This window comes from Candida margitis, assembly GCF_024628925.1.
Source record: "Candida margitis strain CBS 14175 chromosome Unknown scaffold10, whole genome shotgun sequence".
Taxonomy (NCBI): Eukaryota; Fungi; Ascomycota; class Pichiomycetes; order Serinales; family Debaryomycetaceae; genus Lodderomyces; species Lodderomyces margitis.
The window spans coordinates 176,294-201,957 of NW_026261820.1; the positions used below are offsets into that span (position 1 = coordinate 176,294).

Here is a 25,664-nt window from a genome sequence, read left to right on the forward strand (position 1 = left end):
ATTCAGTTTAAAAGAGACGTGTTTCAGCAAATCAATCATTACAACTTTACTTCTAGGACATATACACCTATCTACTGAATCACCAGACACTTTACTTTCTTCACTCCTTCACTGCTGTATCATTTATTCAAAAGAGTCTTTTTTTTTACAATGTCTGATGTCCCTCTTACACCACCACGGAGAAGTAAAAAACACTCCACTTTCACCACGCCAAATCAGTATGCCTTGCTTACTCCAGCAACAAGCACAAAAAAACCAAAGAATTTTGCACACACCAGTGGAAGTGCCAACAGACTATCGCTAGTTACGCCAAACACTCCACAGAAGTCTCCATCCAAGTTTGGCATCCACAGGAAAAGGAATCTCAATGATATATTTACTGAATCAAATACACTTGCTAGCGAGAAATTGCCAATGGGGCTATTTCTACCCTCGCCTCATATAGTTGGCTCGGGGAGAAATGGCAAGCATTTGCCTGTTACAAATAGAACTGAAGTCAGGGAGACTCCTTCGACCCCAACCAAACAGGTAATAGATGAGGATACGGTGAGGCAGTGGCATGACAACAGTGATGATAATGATGAGGAAGAAGAAGAAGTCGAGGTTACGACTTGGGAGGAAACGCAAAAGATCCCAAAGGCAAAGTTGCCAAATCCATTTTTGACCAGCACTGACAGTAGCTTCAAGGAAGACAAAAAGGAGGAGTTTACATTGGGCAACTTGTCCAATCCATTTTTAGACAATAAGGAGACTAAGGGGGAAGAAGGAATCGATTACAATACTCATATGGAATTGATCAATAATAAAACAGGGCAACGAAAAGTGGTGAAATTAACCAAAAATCAGATGAAGATAAAGCCAAAGAAGTTGTCGTTTGAGGGGATGTAGGTATTCCTTGACTGGTCAAGGAATCTATATAGTTTCTATAAAATAAGAGTTGTAGGTATAAATATATGCGAATGGGTTTATCGTTATGCCTCTTGCTCTCACTGTAAAGGAAAAAAAATCCAAAATGAAAAAAATCCAAACTCTCATCACTTTAAGTACTACCACCTATACTATGTCAATTCCTGGATTAGGCTCTGAATCTGCCTATGAAGACAACTTAAAGCTGATGCTGATACCACAGGGATCAGAATGGAGAATTGAAATCCCATTTAAGCAAATTTTAAAGTTCAAAGTAGCAGAGGGTATCCTAGAAATCAATGGTACTGAGTTGCCCAATAATGTTGAACTACAGCTAACAGGAACAAAGTGTTGCATCTATTCACCAAAACAAGAATCAAAAATCGAGTATAGCTTGGTACAGAACCATGAGTTGTCGATGTATGAAGATGACGAATTCGCTGAATACACAAGCGGCGAGACAAATATGAATTCTGTATTGAATTTGCACATGTATGTCGAGTCAAGAAGGCAAGTTGCAGCAGATCATAATGTATCCAATGAGGAGCCATCGTTGGGACCACGAGTTATGCTCTTGGGAGGTAAACAGCTGGGTAAGACGACGCTTGCAAAGACGTTAATCTCGTATGCCGTAAAAATGAATCAATCTCCAATACTCGTCAATTTGAATCCGCAAGATGGTGTATTTGCATTACCTGGATCGATTTCAGCTACTGCAATTAGTGACGCTCTAGATGTTGAGAGTTGCAACGGGTATGGACTTACCACAACCACAACAGGAGGTAGTCCTACATCAAAACAACCAATAGTGAAAAACTATGGTTTCACTGAGATCAAGGAGAATTTAGATCTTTACAAGTATCAGATCTCACAGCTTGGGATAACTGTGCTATCGCGATTGGAACATGACGCCCGTTGTAGAGATAGTGGTGTTGTTGTCGACACTCCACCGCTTGGCATTAAGGATTTTGATATCATACAGTCAATAATCAGTGACTTTAGAATTGATTTGATTGTCGTTTTGGGAAATGAAAAGTTAACCATTGATTTAAAGAAAAAGTTGCTGCATAAATCAAACTTGCAAATTGTCAAGATAAATAAACTGCCTGGTGTTGTTGAAGTCAGTGACAAATTTATTAGAATGAGTCAAGAAGTGACAATAAAAGAGTACTTTAACGGAAATTACAAGACTAGGCTATCTCCATTTAAAACTGATATTGATGCTACGGGCTTACAGATTTACAAAGGAGTCAAGGATTCTGTATCTTTATCATTTTTGCCAGCGGGTGACGATTTCGAACGTGATGACGAAGGTAATGACTTGAGCAAATACTACCTGGCCATAGATCCTAGCTCGTCCAATGTGGACAACTCGATAATAGCCGTAACACACCTACAACTGTCCACTCCTGGTAAAGATCTACTAAACTCATCAGTATTGGGCTACATACACGTCTCGAAATTCGACGACGAAAAGAAAAAGCTCAAAGTGTTGCTTCCATTTCCTGGGGTATTTCCTCGCAATATATTGATTTCTACAGATATAGGATATAATGAATAGACCTAATCGAACGGAACCCCTCTTTTTAAACTCTCACTAGCAGCAATGGCACTGGGGATTTTTATACCGCAGCAATCGCCCCATGTATTGGCGAGGTCATGTACATGTCCGCAATCAGTCTCCACATGCTGATGCTCGGGAATGCCCTCGGGGCATTTCAAAATATCGCCAAACATAAAATGCTGTATAATTGGCAATTTCCCCAACACTTCAACCTTGTACATTTTAATCATACCGTCTTTAATCTTGCTCCAACTCTTGGCCGCCGAAATATCATCCAACATCGGCGAATGCCACCTCAAGCTCAACTTCTCTTGTTGCTTATTCGTTGACGTTTTGATGTTGTTGATGAAATCGATGCATTCCATGTATATGTACTTGTTCCTGTACATCTCCACCAACTCATCATTATGGATCGACTTGGGCTTCATGTGGGGGTGATTGCATAGTTGAGCAGCCCCGAATAAGAACGGAAGGAAATGGTAGTCATCCAACCCCCAGACCCCGTGTGAGCCCGCTGGTTCAAGCCAATACGTACGTTGCAAGCTCCTCATTGTTGACATGTACTTCGTGAAAACTTTGAGTATGATGGCAGGAAAATCGTCCTGATTTACAACGTCAAGCCTGTAAAGGCAAAGCAAAAAACAGATAAAGTTGAGCTCGTGGCCGGAACCGTAGTCAATTCGAGTTCTATCGCCCCAAGAGTCAGCGAAATATGTCGATGTTTCAATTAAACCAGTGGGACAAATCGGCTTGATCAAATCAGAAGCTCTTGATTCCACTTCATCGTAAAAATCACGAAACTCCACCTTGCCGAACCGCAGTATATCTTTTTCCAACTTCACCGGGTAATGCTGTATGATCTGATATACTTCATCAAGAAGATGGGTTATCTTTGCAATTACTGGTGACGTTGCCACCTCGTCATCATTCGATTTGTCGATGACCGAATCTTGAAGTTGCGTTATGAAATCAAGGACCTCTTTATACGTGTCTGAATCAATCCATTTGGCTAAGTCGTCTTGGGTAAAGACTCTTCTAACAGGCTTGATAAACATGATGAAAGATAAAAAGGGGGGTTATAGCTTGCTCTTTCTGTATTTTTGTTTTTGTATTTCTCGCTGGCGATTACGCGCTTTATAACACCTACATATTTTCGATAAGCAGTTCTCTCAACTGTAAATCATCTAAGCTCTGCTCTAGCACCTTAATGTCAGAATCTTCCATTGATACCTTCGCTACTTCCAATTCACTGAATCGCACGGTAAATGCGATAAATTCTTTATTGGTAGTGTCATCAAAAAGGTAAACCGTATCACCATCGACTAGTTGCCGTTTCCTTCCCTTTCCTATGGAAATATTGTTTACCCGGCACGAGTTGGTGCTCATATCAAGTAGCCAAATTTTGCCATTATCCCTCCTGAATATGCAGTGTATTTTTGACAACCGGTCGTCGCTGATTGTGATGTTACACACGTCGGCTCGTCCAATGGCAAATCTATCATTGGAAATTGGTATTGTTTCTCGGTAGAGAGACTCTAATATTGGCTCCAACGTCAAAAGTGGTGTATCGTCACCCTCGTCCATTAAATCCAGTTCCTTAATTGAAACATTGCCGTTGATGCCCTCTTGATGATGCTCGAGCTTGACACGCTTGGTAGACCCATTTAGTTTGTTAGTGACTGGGTCTATTTGGTAAGGCCGCTTCAAAGGTTGCGACATGGGTAATGGTTGCGATACAGCTACCTGCGACTGTGGGAGCGGCACCACTCTCTTTGGGACTTTAAAGTCGTTCTGCTTTTGTTTCGATGTCTTACGGTTTCTCTCACTGTCCAAAGGTCGAAGCATAAAGTCCTCATCTATCCTGCTCAACGAATCAAACTGGCTATTGTCGACTTTTCGCGATTGTTGTGATTGTGACTGTGACAAACTTAGAGGTTTTTGGGACGACTGCGATGGTTCGTCCTCAGAAAGCCATTTATGCTTTAACGCCTCTGCCGCCGTGATTCTGTTTTCAGGGTCCACTTGCAAACAACAGCGGAGAAAGTCTTGGCACTCTTTACTGATTTTAAACGATTCCAATGGCGCCTTTTGATATTCCCCTTTTTTTATTCTCGAAAACATCTTCTGGTGGCTATTTCCTGGAAATGGAACGAGTGCAGTTAAAAGAACATACACTAGACACCCCAATGACCAGATGTCTACCAAAGACGAGTAGTTGCTGCTAGCTTGGCTTGCCTGTGACAGGCCATACTTCCCTGTAATCACCTCAGGAGCAAGATAAGCCAAAGTGCCACAAAATGTCTTCATAATTGTCAGATTGTCACTAAACTTAGCCAATCCAAAATCGGTAATCTTTACTAGAATTGGCTCGTCCTGCATAATCAAGATATTATCTGGCTTCAAATCTCGATGTGAGATTCCTAATTGGTGTACGTAATTTATCCCCTCCAATATCTGCTTGGTAATCACCCTTGTAGCTTCTTCTCCAACTGGGCCAAAATCTTCAACAAACCCCATCAAGTCACCTCCTGGCACCAACTCCATGATGATGTAGTAATTTTCCGCATCCTCGTAGAAGCCCTTTAAGGAAACAATATTGGGATGATGCAATTTCCTAAGAATGGATAATTCACGCTCGGCCCCAGACAAGGCGCTCGCACCACCGGTGCTACTCAAAGCTTTCCTTCGGTTTATAATCTTTACTGCGTACGACTTACCCGTTGATCGCTCAATGCATTTCTTGACCGTTGCAAATGCCCCTTGTCCGATTGTTTCCGTCTTTATTATGTAGTCCTTGTATATCCCCTCGTCTTTGATGTTTGTATCAGGCGACAACGCGGGATTGTATCTGTCCGAAAATACAACGATAAACTTGACCAAATCCTTGGGAACTCCATTTCCGACACTAATCTCATCTCCCTGGCTGAGTAAGTAGTTTGATCCTTTAACCGCCCTTTGCCCATTACGATACGTTCCATTAGTCGAAGTATCCCTTAGCCATAGTGAATTGTCTCTTAAGTTAAACCAGATCATGAAATGTCTATTCGATAGACGCGATGACGACGTGAGTTGCAAGTCAGCATCTCCCGACCTCCCGAAATACCAAACGATTTTACCATCTTCTTCGGGTTTGTCCGTTATACTGAGCGTCTTGTTGGCATACTGACCCGTGGTGCATAGTAGTTGGCAAATCTGATTGGGATTTGATTGTACCCTGTTTTGAGTTTGAGTAGGTGGCGATTGTTGAGTTGGTTGCGTTTCGGTGAATTGAGTCGCCTCCATAGGAGCCAGTTTTTGATTACGAATGAGTTGATGGTGTAGGACACATTGTTTCTTTTCTTTTCTGTATTTTTTTATTTTTTTTTTGGGGAAGACGCGTCATTCAGTGGGTTGCAGCAGCATTTGATAACGGCGACACTAGTAAAATAAAAGGCGACACTTACAATAACAAGAGTGATAATCAGAGATCCTTTAGCAGTGGAGATAAAATGCCAAAAAGGAATCGGCTATGACTATATATCTTCCTGCTTTTGTTTTTCTTAGTCTTACTCCAACAGGGTTTCCCTTTTTTTAAGTTCTTATATATACTTGTTGGTTCAGGCAAAAGCCCCTCAGTATATCGATACTAATTTTACAGAGTAGCACTTTTTCAACAACGTATAAAACTGCCATTGACCTTGGACTTCTTTTCCCTCCCATGACCGCGCTTCGTAGGCTTAGATATTGTGATACAATTTTGGTTTAGCAACGTAGCAAAACCTCGAGTGTAACGGGGCAAGTGTCAAAGCTTGGCGTTGGTTAATTTGGAAGAAGATCTCCTGCAACGTCTCATGAGACAAATTCGACAAACGAGCCATTGTGGATCGAGAAAGCTTGGATAGTGATTGAGTGCTGGTAATTTCATTTGCTTCATTCTGTTGCGCTTTCCTAGGTTCAAATTCTTTTCCCCATTGCTTCAGTAACTGCATCTAGTATATTTAGGAAAACCCATGAAGAACAAAAGGTTGCAAAAAAACGGACTGTCTATAACGTCAAAGCATTGTAGTATACCTGTGGTCTTTTTGCACTTAAAACGAGTCACCTTTCAAGAAGTATATCTCGGCAATAAAAATTACCGGTAGCGCAAAATTCCCCCGAATAAATAAAAAACATAAAAGGGCCCAAAATAAATGAACAAACTTTACATCTCCTCACGACCTTTACCAAAAAAATGAGAGCCAACTCAACCCAGATATCGAACAGAATGTTCAGGACGCAAAGATTCGTCGTTTTGCTAATAGTCGTCATGTTTTCACTCTTGCTTGTGATGTTGTCATTTGCGGGTCATCATGCAAAGGTCATCAACCAGGTCAAAACATACGCTAATAAAGCTAGCGAATTGAGTGAATTTTACAAGTCGCTGAATAAGTTGCCCAGTCCTGATTTAGGACAAGATGATTTGGAAAAACAAGCTGAGGCACAGGAAGAAGCCGATAGGTTAAAAGAGGAAGCTAAACAGAAGCAGGAGTAATGGAGAGTCTATTGTTTTTATACACCTTTCCAAATTGCCTTTTCTATATATTCACTTGTCTTTTTCAATTGTAAGATACCCATGTGCATGAACTCAAAGCAGTTTTGAATAAACCACGAATAGGTTATTTTCTTCCACTCGTCATCATCAACGTCATCTGGCTTGTTGAGTGACGCTGTGAAGGCTTGATAAAAGTCATACAAGTTGATCGAGGCCGGTGCCTCTTTGTAAACTTTAAACATGGCGCAAAGTAGTGGCTGCCTCTCCAGTGGCAAGTGCTCCTGGCTGACCAAAGGGTTTTCCAAGTATAATTCGTAGTTGTCTAGGCTTACTTCAATCGTCTGTCGCAAGTTGGGACGGAGGAGGTTAATCATTAGGTTTTCAAAGTTTTCTTCAAATAATGGCTGTTTGTCAAATTTAGCATGAACGATTCCCCCATTGAGTGAGAAGATCTCGTTGAATACCATGTATTCAAGTGGTGTAGTCAATATGGGGTTCTCAAAGTAGGCTTCCAACACGGGAGCGATATTTGACCTGTCCTTGGTCAACCCTTTTCTTAGTTCGATTAGATAAGCGTCGTCAATATTTCCAATCGACTCATTACAGTTATCCGTCAAGTGCAGCACAATGCGACTGACAACTTCGGCAGAATACTTTGACAAGTCGAGACAATCGTGAAAGTATTTCGAATTGAATAGTTTGTTATTCACGAGAAGCTTGTACAATTGAAATTTTTCCTTTGGTTTATCTGGGTGCAAGTGATAGACGACATTTATGGCGTTCATAATGGTTAACTTGTGTTTCTGATACTGCTTCTTGCACTCTTGGAACAACATGGCCACTTGGCTGTCATCCTGCAACATCTGCTTAACAATAGGATCATTCTGCAGAAGTTTGATTTCCATGTGCCGTTTAAATGACGGCAACTTTCTCAAGCCGTCAATGTACAAAGGCAAAGAATCAAACTTGGCTATGAGAATTGACAATGGCAGCAGATAAAAGAAGATCATGTAGCACACTTTAATTTCCGAAATCAATGCGTCAATCGAATTGTTTGAATTTTCAAAGCGATTAAGAATGATGGTACTGAGTGTGTTGTTTATTAGTAAAGGATTATCATCGGTTAGCTCCGGGGTTAAAAATAAATTATTCAAAATAATGTAACCCAAGCTCTTGTTGTCGTTACTCTTGAATCTGTACCCTTCCAAATCCAACCGTAAGTCATTCCTCAAGTTACTGTTGACCCACGTTGAAACTGTATCGCAGGATAGCGCAAGCAACACCTTTATCGGCAAGTGGGTAGCTTGTAAAAGTTTGATTAGCTGGTTCAACAATTGATTACTAAACAAATTGGTGTCTTCAATGACAATGACGGTCCTCGTGTCATTGCCCTTTGCATACCAATCACGCAACACCTGCAAATCATAACTCAAGTAGTCGCCTCCATCCAACGTAGTATACTCCCCAAATTGTCGAATGATCTCCTTTAATGTCCCCTTTATATGTTGGCAATTTTTAGAATTCAACTTGATCAAGTTATACATCTCATTGGAAAAGTCGTAAAATTCACTCAATATACGTAAGTTGTTTGCATTATTGGAAGTCAACTGGATATATCCCACTGATAATTTTGTGAAATCTAGTGGTTCATTGATGAACTTGACCAAGTCGCTGAATAGCTCATCATTGGCACTATTCAATATAGAATGAATTTTTTGCAATTGGCTCGCCCATATCTTTTGATACAATTCAAATCTGAACCTCACATTTGAAACGGGCTCATTTCCGTTAAGAAGAGATACAAATGGTGTTTGAGAGTCGGAATCAAGTCGCTTCTTTTTCGGTTGAATAAAGTAGTATGTTTTCATGTTGTTGTCATTCAAGACCGTATCATCGGTGGACCCTTGGGGGCTTTTCAGTACCACTTCAGATTGGCTTCCTCCATTCCTCTCTCTTTTTGTGCCCGCCATGTTAAAGTCAATGCCTCTAGGCGTTTCGGTTTCGGTTTGGGTTTTGATATCGGTTTCGGTTTCGGTTTGGGTTTCGGATTTTGGCGAATTTTTTAGAGCTACCACTTATATTAACTTATGTAGACGTATTTATCACCCTCTCTACGAATATACTCCTTCTCAATTAACGTGTCAATCAGCTTCTTTATGTCGAGCACTCTTGTAGTGAATCTAGTCAGAGCCGCTTCCATCACTTGATTCAACAAGTCGGCGTTTCCCAAATCCTTTCTGCTCTTCATGATTCTCACAATGGTGGCTTGTATGTATGTTTGTCTAGCAGCAACAATCTCCCTTGTGGCATCTTCCTCCTCTTGTTTGACATCAACAGATTTAATACCACTGATGAAATTTACCTTGACCTTTTTCGAGTTGTAGTACTCCACCATCTTTAATTCTGCATCGGCCAAATTATCGCTCGAAGCTTCAACCAACTTAAACTTGATGAGAGGACTGAGGTGATTGTCAAACACGGTTTTGTTGCAGCCAACGATTTCGCACAACTCTCGGTATGAATAGGTGGGCTTTTTGTTAAAAGCCATCAAGATCATCAACTGCACGTTACTAACTTGAAACTGGAATGGCGGTTTGCCCTTTCTCGAAAGGTTGGCCTTTACTTCTGCCCTACCGTGATTGAACAACCACTGCAACTTCCTTCCTTGGTGCTGGTTTGAGTAGACTTGTCTCAAATGGGCGAGTGGCGCTTCGAGTTCTGGAGCAACTTTCAAATCGTAATCAGCAACATGCCGGAAGGGCCACATGCTCTGGGCAAGGATCAATGGGTTAAACTCTTTGACAATCGACTGATCAAGTGTCTCCTTCACCTTGGTTTTTAGATCTTCCGATGCCTTCATATCGGAAAACATCTTTGTCATTTTCGAAGTGTATTCAATCGAGTTCTCCTCTTGCAACCTGTGGATAACGCTCTCCTCCAATTCGTCTGACTTGCACGTACCGTTGATTAACCTCTTTGCCAAGGAGCGTCGATAGTGCTCTTCAAATGTATCTTTGTCGTTGATAAACTTAAACACAATCATTAAATTGTCGGCATTCATGTCAACGATATCGGCATCCTTCGCGTTGCTTTTAAGAAAACCGTCGGCATATTTGGCCAAATACTCAGGCGTCTTGCATGCTGCTCTGGGCTTTGGAAGGGCAATGACATTGTTATTGACAAAATGGCGACAAGCGTTATCTAATGATCGGATGAATTTAGTATCCTTGTTGAATGCTTGAATCACAATGTCGTTAAACTGGTTATATATTGCAATCAAGGTGTTGATGTAAACTTTTGGCTCCACTGCTGCACCCGGCTTTTTCCTGCCTTCTTTCACGTCGGCCTCGGTCTGGTTCTTGATCTTTTCTAACGACACATTTGCCTCTTTTTTGATATACTCTTCCAAAGCTGACGCCAAAGGGTCCAAGGTCTTTGGCACTCTCGACAAGAGCTTGTACATTCGTTGGATATGGTCGATCTGGTTCTGTTCAAGTAATACGATAAACTGGTCATACATTTCTGAGGCATGGTTTTCAATCATCGCTTGGTTGAGAATGTTGACGAATGCCTTTTTCGAGTGGTCTTCCAAAAAAGTGTTTGATCTCGAGATCTCCTCGGCCAATCGAGTCTCGCATTTCTTCATATAATCAACCACATTGTGATTAGCCAAGTATTCGCAGCTCTCCTTTGTGTAGTAGTTCATTGTGGCATCCAAGAACGGCCTTTCAAAAGAATTGACGTAGATGATCAAGTTTGGCTTTTTCAAATCCTGGATGTCGATGCTCAAAAATACCAACGACTTGATGGCACTTGAGATTAGATTTGTATCAACAATCAAATGGTTTCTCTGTTTCTCAATCAAGTCCAAAACCTGCTCAATCAATACTTCCGAGTTTGGTTGAAACATTTCGTTTCTCCACTTGATCAACGACAAGGTGTTGACGTCAAACACATCCTTTCGGCCATCAGACCTCTCCTTTTGCACCCAATACCTGTTCATGTAATCAAACACGTTATTCATGTATACGGCACCAATGGTGAATCTCGTCCACCGGCGCACGTAGAATTCTAAAAACGATTCATTGGGGTTCTTTTTCAAGTTGCGGATGAATTGCACCAAGTACATTTCCAATTTGTTGTAAATCTCTGCCCCTGCTAATGAATAGGAGTTGTTTTCGGTGTTGTTGGCAACTGATGCTGCCGTCAGGCCCCGCCTTGACTTGTTGACACAGTAATTGTAGACTGCCGTGTAGCAATTCATGTACATCGTCGACGTCACCCCCTGATCATTCTGAGCTCCAAGAATAAACTCCAACCCTGGTTGGATAAAAGCCCAGGTTGCATTGAGGTCAGTAAATGCTGGTAAGGTTGACATGAGAAAGCTAAGGAGGAAAGGTTGTGCTTTCAAGTACTTTTTTTTTTTTTTACTGTTTCCTTTTTTTGTAAAGGCAAATTAAACTATACATTCACCCTATCAATAACCCGTACCACGCTAATTGTAAATGTTAAAACCCAAGTTACTAGCACAACAAAGAGAAATGAAGAAAGTCCCTTTTGCCTACGACATATCGATGAAATCACTGGGTATGTGTTTTGAACATCCACCCCGTGTGGATTATTGTAGATCTCACACACCCACTCATCGTCATACAAAGTGTCAAATGCTAGCGATAGGTTGGCCGACGAAAATATAATAAATAGTAAATCCAACATCACCAAGCGAAACTTGCCTATTGGATCACGTAATCCCAATGGCTTTCCCGAGTATTCGTCGTATGCAATGTACACCACGTAGACCAAGGCGCATGTTTGCACAACGATGGCCATTATGGTGCTGGCCTTTTGGCCAAGTTCAGCTCCTTCGTACTTGTGGGTGGAAAATACAAAAATGCTACACGCCAACGCCAACGCAATGGCACAAAATATCAATGTCAATATCCTCAACGTCAAAGGGAGCAATGGATTTTGCATGAAAAACTTTCTAAATGCTGGCTTCAATTGCGACCTATTTTCACCCATCCAGTAGCCTGCCGTTGAGCGCACCTTTGTATCGTTTTCGCCGCGGTCTTTTGTTCTTGTGAATAGACTGTAGAAGGTACGATGTTTGTTTGCTTTATTGAGTTGCTGGTACTGCGTCTGGTTAAACTCCTCCTTCAATCTGGCATCGCCGCCCCAAGACCCATTTAAGCTGTAGTCATCGAGATATTTCTCATCAATCTCTACTCTCTCAGGCGGGTACGTTGTTGGGTGGAAAATGGAATTCTTGAACTGGAACCAGCTGCCATTGATATCGGTTCCGTACGGATCAGGGAACTTTTCTGTCTTTTCCTGTTTTGCAATCTCCTTTGGTATGTCCTGGTCCTGTAGGTTACCGTTGTTTCTCAAGTAAACCGTTTCGGCTTTGGATACTGTGTCTAGCACGTAAACGGGAATCACGTTTGGTCTGTGGCTATAGGTGTGGACATTTGCATCTCTGAATGGATCAACACGACTCCGTGGAGACGCAGCCTCGTCAGATGCAGGCGGCGTAGCCGACTTAGGCAGTTTTTCCGTATACTTGTCCGATAAGTCTCCCATTCGTGCGTGGTGCTTGTGTTTAATGGCCTTTAGGAGAAAAGGGTTTGTCAATTTTGTTATTCTCTGTTTGTATTGGTAGCGCGGGAAATAAAAGAAGACGGAGTTGGCTCCAATAGGACTCTTTTAGTCTCTGGTGTAGACACCCTTGCTTATACTATCCTATCGTTCATGGAGCTTGCTTGTTCTGCATTGTTTCATCAAACATGCTGAACTTAAGAGGCATGTTTGATCTAAAATGTTGCCAATTTTAGGCAAAGTCTCATTTCAGTCAAGAACTTGGCAAACATAAACACTACAAGAGGTGTATAATGACACTTTATTAGCCTGTTGCTTCTGATTGCTGCTTCCTACTGCTTTTTGCTGCTGCTTGCTCTTCTGCAAACTCTACCTCAGCAAACAATCTCTAAAATTTTGCCGTCAATTGAGTTGGCAGTTTTGTGTCACAGTATTTTCACGTCAGCAAACATAAGAACCGAGACATAGAAATCGCTTGCCATCGTCTATTTCCCCATCGCCCACTTCCCCATCGCTTACCCTGCCAAACATGAATATACCGCAAAAACTTCTACGCGTGGGACACACCCATCGGTTCTACTCATCCTCTATCCCCGACAAGAACTCCATCTACGTTCTCTCCATACCACTAACAACGTCAAGGTCGTTCATCTATTGCAACCACCGACCCATCCTCATTGGCAAGGCCCTGAAAGCGCCACTCATAAGCAAGATTGAGAGCAGGGCCGTCAACATTGCTACAAAAGGATGGAACAAGTTAGCGTCGTCCAAACTTACTGTCAACGTCAAGATTGTCGAGTGGATCCGCAAGTTGCTTGCAACTATACCGTATGAAGAAAACTGTCTCAGGTCGTTTCCCAACAAAGAGGCAATGATTCGAGAGATTAACGAAGAGAGCTTGCACTTGGTGAAACCAGTGGAGAAGAAGGACGATAGTGAAGGGGGAGGCATTGTTGTGAACCAATCGGACATCAAGCAGTTGAACATACCCGCCAGCCAGTTGAAGCCAATTCCTTTATACCATGCCCAATACCAACACCCGTCAATCATCCTCGACGAGTTGGTCCGTTTCCGCAGCGACAACTACAAGAAGCACAAGAAAGGAGCCGTGTTGTGCGCCATTGGCATACCGTTGTCGTTGCCGTTTGCATTGGTGCCAGTAGTGCCTAACGTGCCCGGCTTTTACCTCGCCTACCGCTTGTACTGCCACGTGAAGGCGTTATTGGGGATCAACCACTTGGACTATTTACTAGACAACAACATGGCATCGCAACACATTAGATTCACTCAACTTCCACAAATAGACGAGGCGTACGGCGAGCAATTGGGCGAAGATGGCGCAGATGATACTTTCGAACGGCTTCTCATCACCCCCGAGATAATAGACACACTCGTTACAAAATTGTCGTTGGAAAACAACGTCAAGGACGACTTGACAAAAGCGTTGATGCAAACAAAAAAGAGACTAAAGAAGAATATCAAATTAGACGATCAGGTTGAATAGATTAAAATGTATATTAATTGCTTATATTCTGTCAGGATATGCCATCATTAAGTGTTAGTATTACTAACTCATTACTCACTCATCAATAACTCGTTACTCACTCATTACTAATTCACTACTGAGTCATACAGTCAGCCCCTATAAGTCTTCAAGTATTTATAGTTAAACATTTTCCCTTCATTAGATATAGATATATTTTATAGCTCATCAATAAACTATCTACATCTTAAAGCACTGCATCTCTAACATGCTTGCTCTTTTATTGCTTTGTTGTTCCTTTTGCTCTTTCCCCTCCTCTTTGAACTCTGGATCTCGACCTAATACCAGAACAAAAGGACTCACTTGGCCCCTAGCCCATGTTTGGTATTTTGAGTCATTGCAAAGACCGTATCACGTGATTTGACAATACACCTCCGGCGACCGTTTTGCCCTAGCCTCATGGGAGAAAGGGGTAATTATTCTTTTCAAAACACAAAGAACACTTTTAAAAAGTTTATTTAAAACAAGCTATTTAAACTAAACAGGTTTTACTTAAGTCCATTCTCCTAAATTATTATAATCAACCGTAATGTAGTTCATAGCGTTCTGAAGCTGCCTCTATTGGACCAAGTTGAGGATATAATACCCCAAATTTTGATGTTCATTGAGAGCCATTGTTCTGCCACTCTCAAGGACTTCTGTAGCCGCGAGTTTGATGTATAATGGGGTTTCTGGGGACTTTAATAAATTCTTTAATCGGTTTTCCTCATTCGGGTATAGTTTATGTATTTCTTCTGAAGCTTCCGGCTTTAGCGATAAGTATATAGCGTTGGCTACCTTGCTTTTCCATTGAAGGGAAATGTGCAAGCCAGCGCTATCCTTGTCGCTAACACTGAGCACCTTCAGCTAGTAACAATCAACAATACATCTCACGTACTCCAATAATGTGTGTGATGGGTACCCCGCAGAACAAATGCAGATGTATTCGAGCTCAGGTTTCAAGCTGGTGGCTTGGTGATTAAACTCATTCATAGTTCCTCGCTTTTCAAAAACACAAATGGCCACATCCTTGTCTCTGCCGTTCTCGAGCCAGCCCTGGATCCTAGGAAAACTGCTGTGATCAAAAGACCCCTCAATTCTCAACATAGTGGCCCTAAAAACGCATTTGGTATCGGGTATTGCGTTGAGGTCGTTCAATTCAATGTTCAAAGCGAAAGACAATTTTCGAACCCGAGCGGCCACCACCCCCTGGCTAGACCATTGGCTCTGTTCTATGTAGTACAAGTCACGGAACCTGAGAATGTCCCCATCTGCCATGTTGCGGAGTAACCGGCACACCACCAAATGAAAATCTAATACAACATTCGATTGCGACAACAGTAACGTTTTTTGAGGGAACTTGAGTTTCAAATCGACGATGCCGAGCCTGATATTCATCAGACAATAGAGGCTCATCAACAAATCAATGGACTCTCTTCCACTGGCGATTTCTGGAGTTACGAGCACCGGCTGCGTCAAATCGAGTTTGAATTCACGAAAGCCGACAGGTACGCGTCCAATAGTTTCTCTTGTTTCTAGTGGTGGCATTTGATTGAATAGTTAAAGGAAAGAATTTGTGGCCTGAAATGAGCAAAATTGGGTCAGTTAGGGATCTTGAGTATGGAACAATAGAGATAAACTGGATTTCCCTACTTTAATATTAATGTTTTTAACTGCTGCTCAAACGTTAACTAATGTAAGTGATTATGTAACACATAGTTGAGGCTAGCTTCCTGCAGAGGAAACTATATCTATAAACAGGACAGGTTCAGGCTTGTTGACATAGAAATGGTATGAGCTTAGTAGAATATAGTATAGTTACACAACTATCTTAACGAATTATTTGCTATAAAACATACGCAAAGGAGTTTGGCCAGTAATATATAATATTCTGATACCGACTGCAGAGTATAAACATGTGATATGTATGCATACCTGGGTTCCGACTTGCATATATTTTATCTCCAATCGGTCCTCCAACCACTAGCTCCGGTGTTTCCAAGTACGAAAAAGGGGCCAATCATTGGGATAAAGGTTGGTTTGTTTTCGTTTGACGGGAGAAAAAAACAATCACAAATGTAAAAAGACACAAAACGAAACAAAAAAGAATGGTATTTCGGTTTGTGTTAAACCTTTAAACTCAAGATGGAATACTTTGGAAAGATAGTTGACTGTATTGCCATAGGGGTGGTTTTGTCAAAGTTATAAAACAATAAAAGTGAAGAAAGCGTATTGGATGTATTTCTGTCTGTATATTTCATTTCCGTTTATTTTATCCACGCATGGGTTTCTATTGTTTATCATTATCCTTATTTTTGGAGAGGTCATTTCTTCATTTTGTTGTGATTCCTTTTGTATAATTTTGTATGCTTTTGTATGCTTTTGTATAGAATATAACTTTCTATTTCATTTCAAACATTATAACTACCTTTTACCTTTTGTTAGTCATTTTCAAGGCGTTATGCGTACGGCACAGTTTTTGATCCTAACAGATATTAAGATGCGTTATTAGATAAAACCACAACCATATGTTTAAGGGTGGCTTAGTTAGAGCTGCAAAACAATATAAATTCAGATAAAGTATAGAGGCGAGGTAACCAAAGCACGGAATAGAAGGGTTATGAGGATCTAATAAAAGCAAAAGATCCATAATGTGTACATCTAGACCTACATGTATGCAAAGAAATTACAAAAGCCTGTGTAGAAAGAGCCACCCTTGCTTTGTAAAAGACAATAAACGAGCACTCTATTGTGTAGCTAGTTTAATCCTTTCGGATAACACAGGAGGAAAGGGAGGAGAAAAGGGATGAAGCGTACAATCTAAAGAGTGATCACCACGAGTGAGCACTATTAGAAAGTCCTTTCTTAGTTTGAGCTATAGACTACCCGTGTTCCGTTTAACGAAGCTTACCCCCATGAAACTTAGAGAAGGAGGAGGAAAGCGTGGTTTACATTTGCAATAATTTAAAGGTCGTGAAAATGGCAACTCTTTGTAATTAGACGATAGAGAACAACAGGGGATAGCTTGAGGAAGGGCATGTGAAACTGTAAATTCGGGAATTATAAAAAGGGAGTGATTTCTCCTGTTCTTCGAATATAAAATTGTCTATTGTATTCTTCACCAATCACTGCTACTTCGTAAACTGGAATGGTACGATGTATATCTGCTTCGCCTATCTGAGAACGACTTACTTACACATAGAGCAAAAGTTGGTGCTGCTGTTGCTTGTACTCAGGAGGACAGGGCTCAAAAAAAAAAGGGGGGGGGGGGGGGGACCACAGGGTCCTTATTAGGCAGACATCGAACAGACAAGTCAGGGATCCCTGTCTGAGTTGGTTTCCGTTCAATGGGGGAATTGTTGGCGTTGCAACTATGCGTTCTTCGAATGGAGCTTGAAGTGGGACTTTTCTGCGTGGATTGCTCCTGCCTTCTGAAGAATGATGCAACAACCGCCTAGTTCCGGTTTATCTCTCCTGTCCTTCGTCCAGGGGAACAGGTTACCGGTCCACTTTCTGAGTGGGTGTGGGAGTTATTGGTATCGCCTAAGTACTCCTTAAGGACAGCTGGCGGCGTCAACCAGACGCCTAGACATTTACTTCTGGCACTGACTTTCCATCTTTTCCTTTTTAAACGTCTTACAAGTTTTTTTCTCCACTTATTTCTCGTGGACTTTGTGTTATAATATACGTTAAAGAAGCTTTGTTACAGTCTTTTTATTTTTTATTCAAACTAGTGCGACATAATTTTTCAGACCAAGGCGAAAAAATTAATTCATACTAAATGCGATTCAGTCGATTCAGTCGACCTAACAATAATCTTCTGTAGAGTTTAATGCGTAGAGATGGTATGAACAATTATGTCGCACTAGTATGGATAAAAAATAAAAAGACTGTATATGATTTGGTTATAAGTTTTTATTATTGTGCAAGTTAGTTTCTCTCCTAGGAAAGTTTTTGTTCTAAAAATGGAACGCGAGATCACGTGTACACAACCAGGGCTCAAAATTTGCAAAATGTGGAAAATCTCACTCTAAATTCCTCCAATTGCAAACTCTGCATGTTAATCCAAACTGTATTAGTAATTGCAAAGGAAAATGTTGCTTGACTTCAGTAAAACTTTGTAGGAGAGTTCTTGTTTGCAAATCATTTCGTGTCGCATGTCACGTGATCACAGCGATGACAATTTGAAATTTGGTTTTTTTTCTTCTCGTCGAGGAAAGTTTCTCGAGACTATAAATTATTCAGTCCAGATCGAAATAAGTTTCCTACCCTCTCTTCTTTTCTTCTTTCTTTTTTCACTACAAACATTCATTATAATCCTACTTAGCTATGAGAGATAAGTGGAGAAAAAAGAGAGTCAGAAGACTCAAGAGAAAGAGACGGAAGGTCAGAGCAAGAAGCAAGTAAGCTTCTTGCTCTTACTTTCCAATCAAATTGATGCCTAGCTGAATTGAATAAATAATTTTACAGTTATCAATAAATAAATTTATCAAACAAAACAAATTGTAAATTAGAAACCTCTAAAATCATTGAATTTCAAGATCTTGAGAATGGCTTGCTCGTTGTTGATGTAGTACGGTGGTTTTTAGTCCCCGCAATCTAATATATTACGCGCTACTAACGCGAAGTGTGGAAAATTATTTACCAGTGAGTGGAGTGAGCAACCTTTGTTCCGAGAAGAGAGAGAGCCAGTGCCCAAAGCAACGGCATTCGGGACAGGTTGATACACCAATTTGCAGATGTGAGAGATTCGGACGGCTTGTTGATACATAGATTTGCCATATATCAATAATCAACCTTGCTTAATCATTGTCTTTTAAAGGACAAGAGGGGTTGTTTGTCACATCGCAGGTCGGATTCACAGAAAGTTTCGCAGTTCGGTTAGAGTTACGCATTACATATGTCCGCAGACTATCTACCACCCAGACAGGCTCATCATAGGTATGGGATTGGTTTGTCGATGGTCAAGCTTTCAAAAGCAGAGGCTTTTTCAACAATTGCAGCGCACCTGATTCGTACCAAACCACACGTCCAATTATCACCCCATGGCAAATGGAAAAGTGGGAAAGACAAATGGTCTTATCAAGAAGATTCGCAAGTTATTAGCAAGCGAAGAATTACAAGGACGGGAACTTAAATCACCTATGGCAGTCGACATATAAAATTCCACACCTAATATATTGTTGGAAAGACGCTGTCTTATCTCGCCAGCAGCAGATCAACAATCTCAGATGGATTTCAAGCACGCTTAATACAAGAATAACAAGCTATTACACGTGTTGAAAATTGGCGTGAAACCAAGACTCGCCATGAACTCACTCACATCGGATTGTTCCACCTTCAAACTCATTCGGAGGACAGAGCAGATCATAATGATTTGAAATTAAGAAGAACGACAACGCTCAATGTGTTGAGAGCTCCATTCGGTAGTCCAGCGATATTTGTAAACGGAGAATGCGTGACAAAAAGAAAACCTAAAACAAAGAAAACTGATCCAAATATTGTCGGTCCTTTTGAAATTATCATCTCTAATCATAAGGGAAGTTACAAGACGCAAAGCGGAAGAAGCTAAGTGGAGAGAAGCAAAGTGGTACATTTCACCGTGACAAATTAGAACCATAATACAACGACATTGTATGTATTGTTGGTAAACCAATCTAAAATAAAGCTACACCTTTTTTTTTGTATTCTCTCAATTTTGTGTTAAAATCAATATACTCTAAATATCAAACACTTACAAATGATATATATATATATATCTCTTTCTGTCTATCTCACTGTATCTCTCTTTCTGTCTATCTCACTGTATCTCTCTTTGTATCCACTTGCAGGTCAATGTAACAGAAGGCACCAGCATCGACAGTAAAACCCCGGAATTGTAAAAAATAAAGCAAGTTCTTCTCCAATTGCTAGGTTAGACGGTCAACATTAGCAAACCCATAAAGTGGTGTGTCCAATAATGGCCATTTGAGCAATAGCATTCCGGTGAAAACTGAACTAGTTATAATTGTCTTGTATCCATATAGCAGGTAATGCTTATTTAAAGTCATCATTGGTCAAATGAATATGCAGAGAGCTGTGTCTCAAATTGCTAGTAAAAAGTTTCCCATTGTTTACCCGCGGTAGGCGTGCCTGGTGCCGGTTCCAACTGAGAAGCTCTGTGAATCGTGATCTTACCATTCTTGGTCTCTTTACGAAGAATGCCACCCTCAGAAACCAATCCTAAATCGAACTTTTTAGCTAAACGCTTAGCATGGTACAAATCATGGTTATAAACTTCATCAACTGATTCGATAGCAATACGATGGCTGATTACGGCTTCGACCTATTCGGGCAACACGTTTGATTTGACTCCTCCATGGATTATATCAAGTGCTTTACTTGGCATAGTCAAGTAACGACCAAGCAACGACTTCTTATACCGCCAATGAGTAGTTTGTTTATTTGCAAACGTGTCATTCCAATATAGTAGATCTCTTTCCATTGGGATCTTGACATACTTCTGTTGGTCTTGGGATGGCTGATGAGTTACGAAAAGTGCCGCTGAAAAGAGTTCAACAAAGTTGGGTTCTTTTTGAGGTATGATTGGATGCACTTCTAATCACTGGCGACATAATTTCCTGGTCTTTCTTTACTGAAGTAGCTCAATGGATCAACAGAATGAAGGTTTGATGTGTGGCGTAAAAAATTCCTTGTCCTAAAACAGTTTACAATGATTGTCTGTTAAAATTATTGTTTAAGTAATTCTGCATATATGAGTAATACGAGTCAGAAATAGTCAAACGATAAATAAGCCACCTTTTCGAGCCGTACGAGATTCGTAGATCAAAAATTATGAACAGGTAGACCATTAACTACACCATCAACCTTTAGCTATTCCCTCAAAAGAATGTCTCGATCTTGTGCTTTCTCAGACATCCGGGATCCGCTAAACAGTCCGCGGTCCAACGCATTAAACCCATGTTTCGTTGCCGCGGTTTCATTAACCAGTAGTGCTGTCCTTGCTATTGGAGCAGTGAGCCAAATTATCCAGCTTCAATACTTTAATTATTATGGGCCGTTCAAGATTAAGTTCAGCTTTGGGAGCCCCTTCAGCTTGCAAAGTGTGGGGATCTTTCAAATCCTCAAATTGAACTTGGTGGTGATTCAGCTAGTCTTGTATGCGCTTTTGGTGTTGAACTTGCCAGGCTGGGGATTATTATCGTTCTCATTGGTGGCAAATATTTTTCTCCTTGGTGGTATCGTCTTGCCCTTGCACATTATTGAACCAACGAGAAGCGTAGTCCCATTAGCTTCACCCTCGTTGTACTGGCTGGTACAGGTCATTTTCACGTTTATCGTTTCCCTTCAAGACAGTGTAACCACAGTAAAGATATTCAACTACAACCCAGTAATGCGAGTCTCTGAAGTGTTTCTTTTCTTCAACTCCATTTTGATTTTGGTCTTTGAAGTGGGGTTGTATTCTCCTAGCCTCGAGCTTAAGGAGTATTATGATTTAAATGAATGGAACATTGACACTGTCCATAATTTCTGGTCTGAAATTACCTTTCGGTGGTTAGACCCTACCATCAAAAAGATTTACGAAAGTCAGACAATTGACGCTGAAGGCACTCCGCCATTACATTTTGAACAAAACTGTTTGTACACATACGACAAGACGTTGGACAAGTGGAACCATGCAAAGGAGAAAAATGGAGAAAAATCATTGTTCAAGGTTTATCTTTCCTTGTATTCGGGAAACTTGCTAATGATGTTGGTGATGGAGTGGGTGGCCATTGCATCCAATTTGGGTCAAGCTTTCTTGTTGCAACAATTTATTGTTTACTTTGGCAGTCAAGATAGAAAGCCTCCCGTGGTGGGACTCTTTATAGCTACAGCAATTTTTGCTTGTTCTGTTGGCAAGTACACATCGATGAATCGATTTGCAGCCATACATTTCCGCATAAGGTCACAAGTGTACTCTTCGTTGGGAACATTTGTGTACAGAAAGGCAATCAACCTTTCGGCAGAAGCGAGAAAGAATAAAAACAGTGGAGAGGTGATTAACAATTTGGCGGTTGATGTTCAAAAGATCTCGCAAGTGGCAATGTATGCGTTTGTAGTCAATTTGCCATTCCGATTACTAATAGGCATTTGGGCTTTGTACGAGTTGCTTGGGGTGTCTGCATTGTGTGGGTTTGCAACTGCTGTTGTTCTAGTTCCCTTGAGCAGCAATATCAGCACCTCAATCTCTGGGCTCGTCAAAAAGAATATGAAAATTAGAGACGAAAGATTGAAACTAACTTCGGAGATTTTGCAGTCCATCAAAAGCATCAAGCTTTATGCTTGGGAGCAACCAATGTTGCAAAAACTTTTTGGAATTAGAAATGATAAAGAGTTGGTTATGGCAAAACGAATTGGCCACTTTAATGCCTTTTCAATGTTTCTTTGGAATACTATTCCATTTGCCATTACTATTACCTGTCTAATTTCGTTTGTCAAGTTTACCAACATTTCACTAACCCCATCCATCGTTTTCCCCGCATTGTCGTTGTTTGATTTTTTGACTGAACCAATCATGCAGCTTCCCGACGCCATAGTAGCCATCGTTGAAGCAACAAACTGCTTTTCGAGGTTGGACGAATTCTTTTCCATGAAGGAGAACAAATCGGGAGTGGTGAGGCTGAATAGGCTGGTGTCGCAAGGTGATGTCACTGTTGCCATCAAGAATGCCACGTTTTCATGGGACAAGGACAATGTAGCGTTGAAAAATATTGATTTCACCGCCAGATGCGGCCAACTAGTATGTATTGTTGGAAAAGTGGGCTCGGGAAAAACTGCAATGGTGAAATCTTTGCTAGGAGAGGTTCCTATTTCCAAAGGGTTGGTCGAAGTAAATGGAAGTATAGCTTATTGCGCTCAGCAGCCCTGGATCCAAAATGCATCGGTGAGAGAAAACATATTGTTTGGAAATGAGTTCAACGAGAGATATTACAACAAGGTTCTCGCTGCGTGCCAATTGACGTTGGATTTGGAAATCTTGCCCGATGGAGATGCCACGATTGTGGGTGAAAAGGGTATCGCTCTTAGTGGTGGCCAAAAAGCAAGGATCTCATTAGCTCGGGCTGTGTACTCTAGAGCCGATATTTACTTATTAGATGACGTTCTTTCCGCTGTCGATGCGCATGTTGGTAAAAGCATTATACGCGATGTAATAAGAGGATTATTATCAGACAAGACGGTCATCTTAGCCACCAATGCCATCAACGTTTTACGATACTCGCAGGAAATTATGTTGCTTCAAGGGGGAGAAATTGCCGAGAGAGGCGACTACAAGGAAGTAATGGGGAGAGGTTCAGAGTTGGCAAGACTCATCAATGAACATAGTAACGATGTAGAGGAGGAGGAAGAGGAGTATGTACGCCGATCCAGTGTTGTATCGAAAAAGAGCTTGAATGAAGGAGAGGAGAGCAAGGTCACACCAGCTATCGCAAGGGAAGCAAGGGCCAAAGGCAATGTAAAGTTGAGCGTGTATCTCGAGTACTTTAAAGCATGCAACTTCCCCATGATCATTTTGTACGTGTTTATCTACGCTGGAAATGTCACTTGCAATATTGGAGCAAACTATGTCCTCAAGTACTGGTCGGAAGTCAATTTGGACAAGGGCTACAACTCATCAATTCTGTTTTATCTCACAATTTATGCCATGACAGGTATTACCGGTGCTGCTTGTATGCTCGTGGCTGCTTTGATTATGTGGAGCTACTGCGTTATCAGAGGCTCAAGGTATTTCCATGATAGAATGGCAAAGTCGGTGTTACGCAGCCCCATGCAGTTTTTTGAAACCACCCCAATTGGGCGTATCTTGAACAGGTTTGCCGACGACATGAATGTCGTTGATCAGCAGCTCATTTGGTCCATTTTGGCAGTTATTGATTACGGTTTGTTAGCAATTGGTGTTCTTTCAGTTGTTGTGTTCAATCTTCCAATAATGCTTGTCGTTATCTTGATTCTTTTGGCAATTTTCAACAGGATTAGAGTGTTCTACATCCCATCTATTCGTGAGCTCAAGCGATTGGTGAGTACATGCCGGAGTCCGTTATTTTCGCACTTGCTGGAGTCTGTAAATGGTGTTGAGACTATTCGAGCTTTTGGGCAACAGCACAAATTCAGTGACTTCAATGATCAAATCACAAACCGATTCATTAGAGTCCACTATACTATGTTGTCCTGTAACAGGTGGTTGTCAATGAGGTTGCAGACTATATCAGCCTTTATACTTTACTCGTCTTCGCTATTCATTCTAACCACTTTGGATACACCTCACGAGTTGAGTTCAGGCTTGGTTGGATTTGTGTTGGTGAATGCATTGAGCATCAGTAATGCCCTCAGTATGATAATTAGAGGCTGGGCGGATATCGAAACAAGATCGGTTTCCTTAGAAAGGGTGATTGAATACTGTGGATTGACGCCAGAAGCACCCGATACAAAGGATTACAGACCACCGTCAAAGTGGCCCACCAATGGTGAAATACAATTTAACAACTATTACACAAAGTACAGAGACGATCTTGATCCAGTGTTGAAAGATATCAACGTGAGTATCAAGCTGCGCGAGAAGATTGGTGTTGTTGGAAGAACAGGTGCCGGCAAGTCGACCTTGACAATGGCATTATTTCGTATTGTTGAAGCAACGTCTGGTAACATTGTGCTTGATTCAGAGGCCACAGATCAGCTCGGGCTTTATGATTTACGCAGCCTGTTGAATATCATTCCGCAAGATTCAAATGTTGTCGAGGGAACAGTGCGTGACAATTTGGACCCGTTAAATAAGCATACTGATGACGAGTTGTGGGACGTGTTGAGACTAGCTCATTTGAAAGACCACGTTGAGCAATTAGTGAGCAAACAAGGTGACGAAGAGAAACTGGGTCTAGGTGCTATGGTCTTCGAAGGCGGGTCGAACTTGTCTGCTGGACAACGCCAGCTTCTCTCGTTAGCCCGGGCGTTATTGAACAAGTCTAACGTTTTAGTCTTGGATGAGGCAACTGCTTCAATCGACGTTGAAACTGACAGAATAGTCCAAAGCACAATCAGAACTGAATTCAAGGACAAGACAATTTTGACAATTGCTCACAGATTGGAAACCATATCTGATAGTGACAAGGTTTTAGTTCTTGACAAAGGTGAGGTGAAGGAGTTTGATTCGCCTATTAATTTGTTGAATGATAAAAGCTCAATGTATCGTGCATTGTGTTTGGAAGCTGGGTTGATAAGCAAGTAGAAAGTGGCAAGAGGTGTTGCAGAAAGTGGCAACATGTATTGCCAGAAAATGGATGTTTTATTTATTCTTTAGAAGGGTTAGTTATAGAGTAGTTATAGAGTAAAAATGTAATCATTGCGTTACTGCAATGTCTCAAAGAGCGAATCTCGAGCGTGAGATCGTGGGGTTGTTATCAGCTCTTTGGAACTTTCAATGTCATTTGCGCTCATCACAAGACTTACTTCCTATGCTGACCCGTTTTATATTTCGGTATAGTCAATACAAGTGTCTCTTAATTTCTGATTTTGCCCACACAAAATAAATT

General features: G+C 41.2%; 9 protein-coding genes across 9 annotated transcripts; 5 read left to right on the forward strand and 4 right to left on the reverse strand. All coding sequences in view use genetic code 12, as the record gives it.

The window, feature by feature from the left end:
- Positions 1–150: 150 nt before the first annotated feature.
- SOL1 (Sol1p) lies at positions 151–888 on the forward strand (the record flags this gene model as incomplete). Its single annotated transcript, XM_051815295.1, has 1 exon — positions 151–888. The coding sequence occupies one exon, from the start codon at positions 151–153 to the stop codon at positions 886–888; it is 738 nt and encodes a 245-aa protein (XP_051671283.1).
- A 172-nt stretch (positions 889–1,060) lies between these two features.
- On the forward strand, positions 1,061–2,467 carry CANMA_003150 (cleavage polyadenylation factor subunit; the record flags this gene model as incomplete). Its single annotated transcript, XM_051815296.1, has 1 exon — positions 1,061–2,467. The coding sequence occupies one exon, from the start codon at positions 1,061–1,063 to the stop codon at positions 2,465–2,467; it is 1,407 nt and encodes a 468-aa protein (XP_051671284.1).
- A 2-nt stretch (positions 2,468–2,469) lies between these two features.
- On the reverse strand, positions 2,470–3,525 carry CANMA_003151 (peptidylprolyl isomerase; the record flags this gene model as incomplete). Its single annotated transcript, XM_051815297.1, has 1 exon — positions 2,470–3,525. One exon carries the CDS (start codon positions 3,523–3,525, stop codon positions 2,470–2,472), a length of 1,056 nt encoding a protein of 351 aa, XP_051671285.1.
- Positions 3,526–3,613: 88 nt separating this feature from the next.
- On the reverse strand, positions 3,614–5,752 carry RAD53 (serine/threonine/tyrosine protein kinase; the record flags this gene model as incomplete). The annotated part of the gene is made up of 1 exon (XM_051815298.1): positions 3,614–5,752. The coding sequence occupies one exon, from the start codon at positions 5,750–5,752 to the stop codon at positions 3,614–3,616; it is 2,139 nt and encodes a 712-aa protein (XP_051671286.1).
- A 1,003-nt stretch (positions 5,753–6,755) lies between these two features.
- On the forward strand, positions 6,756–6,980 carry CANMA_003153 (uncharacterized protein; the record flags this gene model as incomplete). Its single annotated transcript, XM_051815299.1, has 1 exon — positions 6,756–6,980. One exon carries the CDS (start codon positions 6,756–6,758, stop codon positions 6,978–6,980), a length of 225 nt encoding a protein of 74 aa, XP_051671287.1.
- A 17-nt stretch (positions 6,981–6,997) lies between these two features.
- CANMA_003154 (CDC53) lies at positions 6,998–12,560 on the reverse strand (the record flags this gene model as incomplete). The annotated part of the gene is made up of 3 exons (XM_051815300.1): positions 6,998–8,891; positions 9,119–11,365; positions 11,635–12,560. 3 exons carry the CDS (start codon positions 12,558–12,560, stop codon positions 6,998–7,000), a joined length of 5,067 nt encoding a protein of 1,688 aa, XP_051671288.1.
- Positions 12,561–13,104: 544 nt separating this feature from the next.
- On the forward strand, positions 13,105–14,079 carry CANMA_003155 (uncharacterized protein; the record flags this gene model as incomplete). Its single annotated transcript, XM_051815301.1, has 1 exon — positions 13,105–14,079. One exon carries the CDS (start codon positions 13,105–13,107, stop codon positions 14,077–14,079), a length of 975 nt encoding a protein of 324 aa, XP_051671289.1.
- A 597-nt stretch (positions 14,080–14,676) lies between these two features.
- On the reverse strand, positions 14,677–15,645 carry CANMA_003156 (uncharacterized protein; the record flags this gene model as incomplete). Its single annotated transcript, XM_051815303.1, has 2 exons — positions 14,677–14,891; positions 14,985–15,645. The coding sequence occupies 2 exons, from the start codon at positions 15,643–15,645 to the stop codon at positions 14,677–14,679; spliced, it is 876 nt and encodes a 291-aa protein (XP_051671290.1).
- A 5,341-nt stretch (positions 15,646–20,986) lies between these two features.
- Positions 20,987–25,360, forward strand: CANMA_003157 (uncharacterized protein; the record flags this gene model as incomplete). Its single annotated transcript, XM_051815304.1, has 1 exon — positions 20,987–25,360. One exon carries the CDS (start codon positions 20,987–20,989, stop codon positions 25,358–25,360), a length of 4,374 nt encoding a protein of 1,457 aa, XP_051671291.1.
- Between the last annotated feature and the right edge of the window lie 304 nt (positions 25,361–25,664).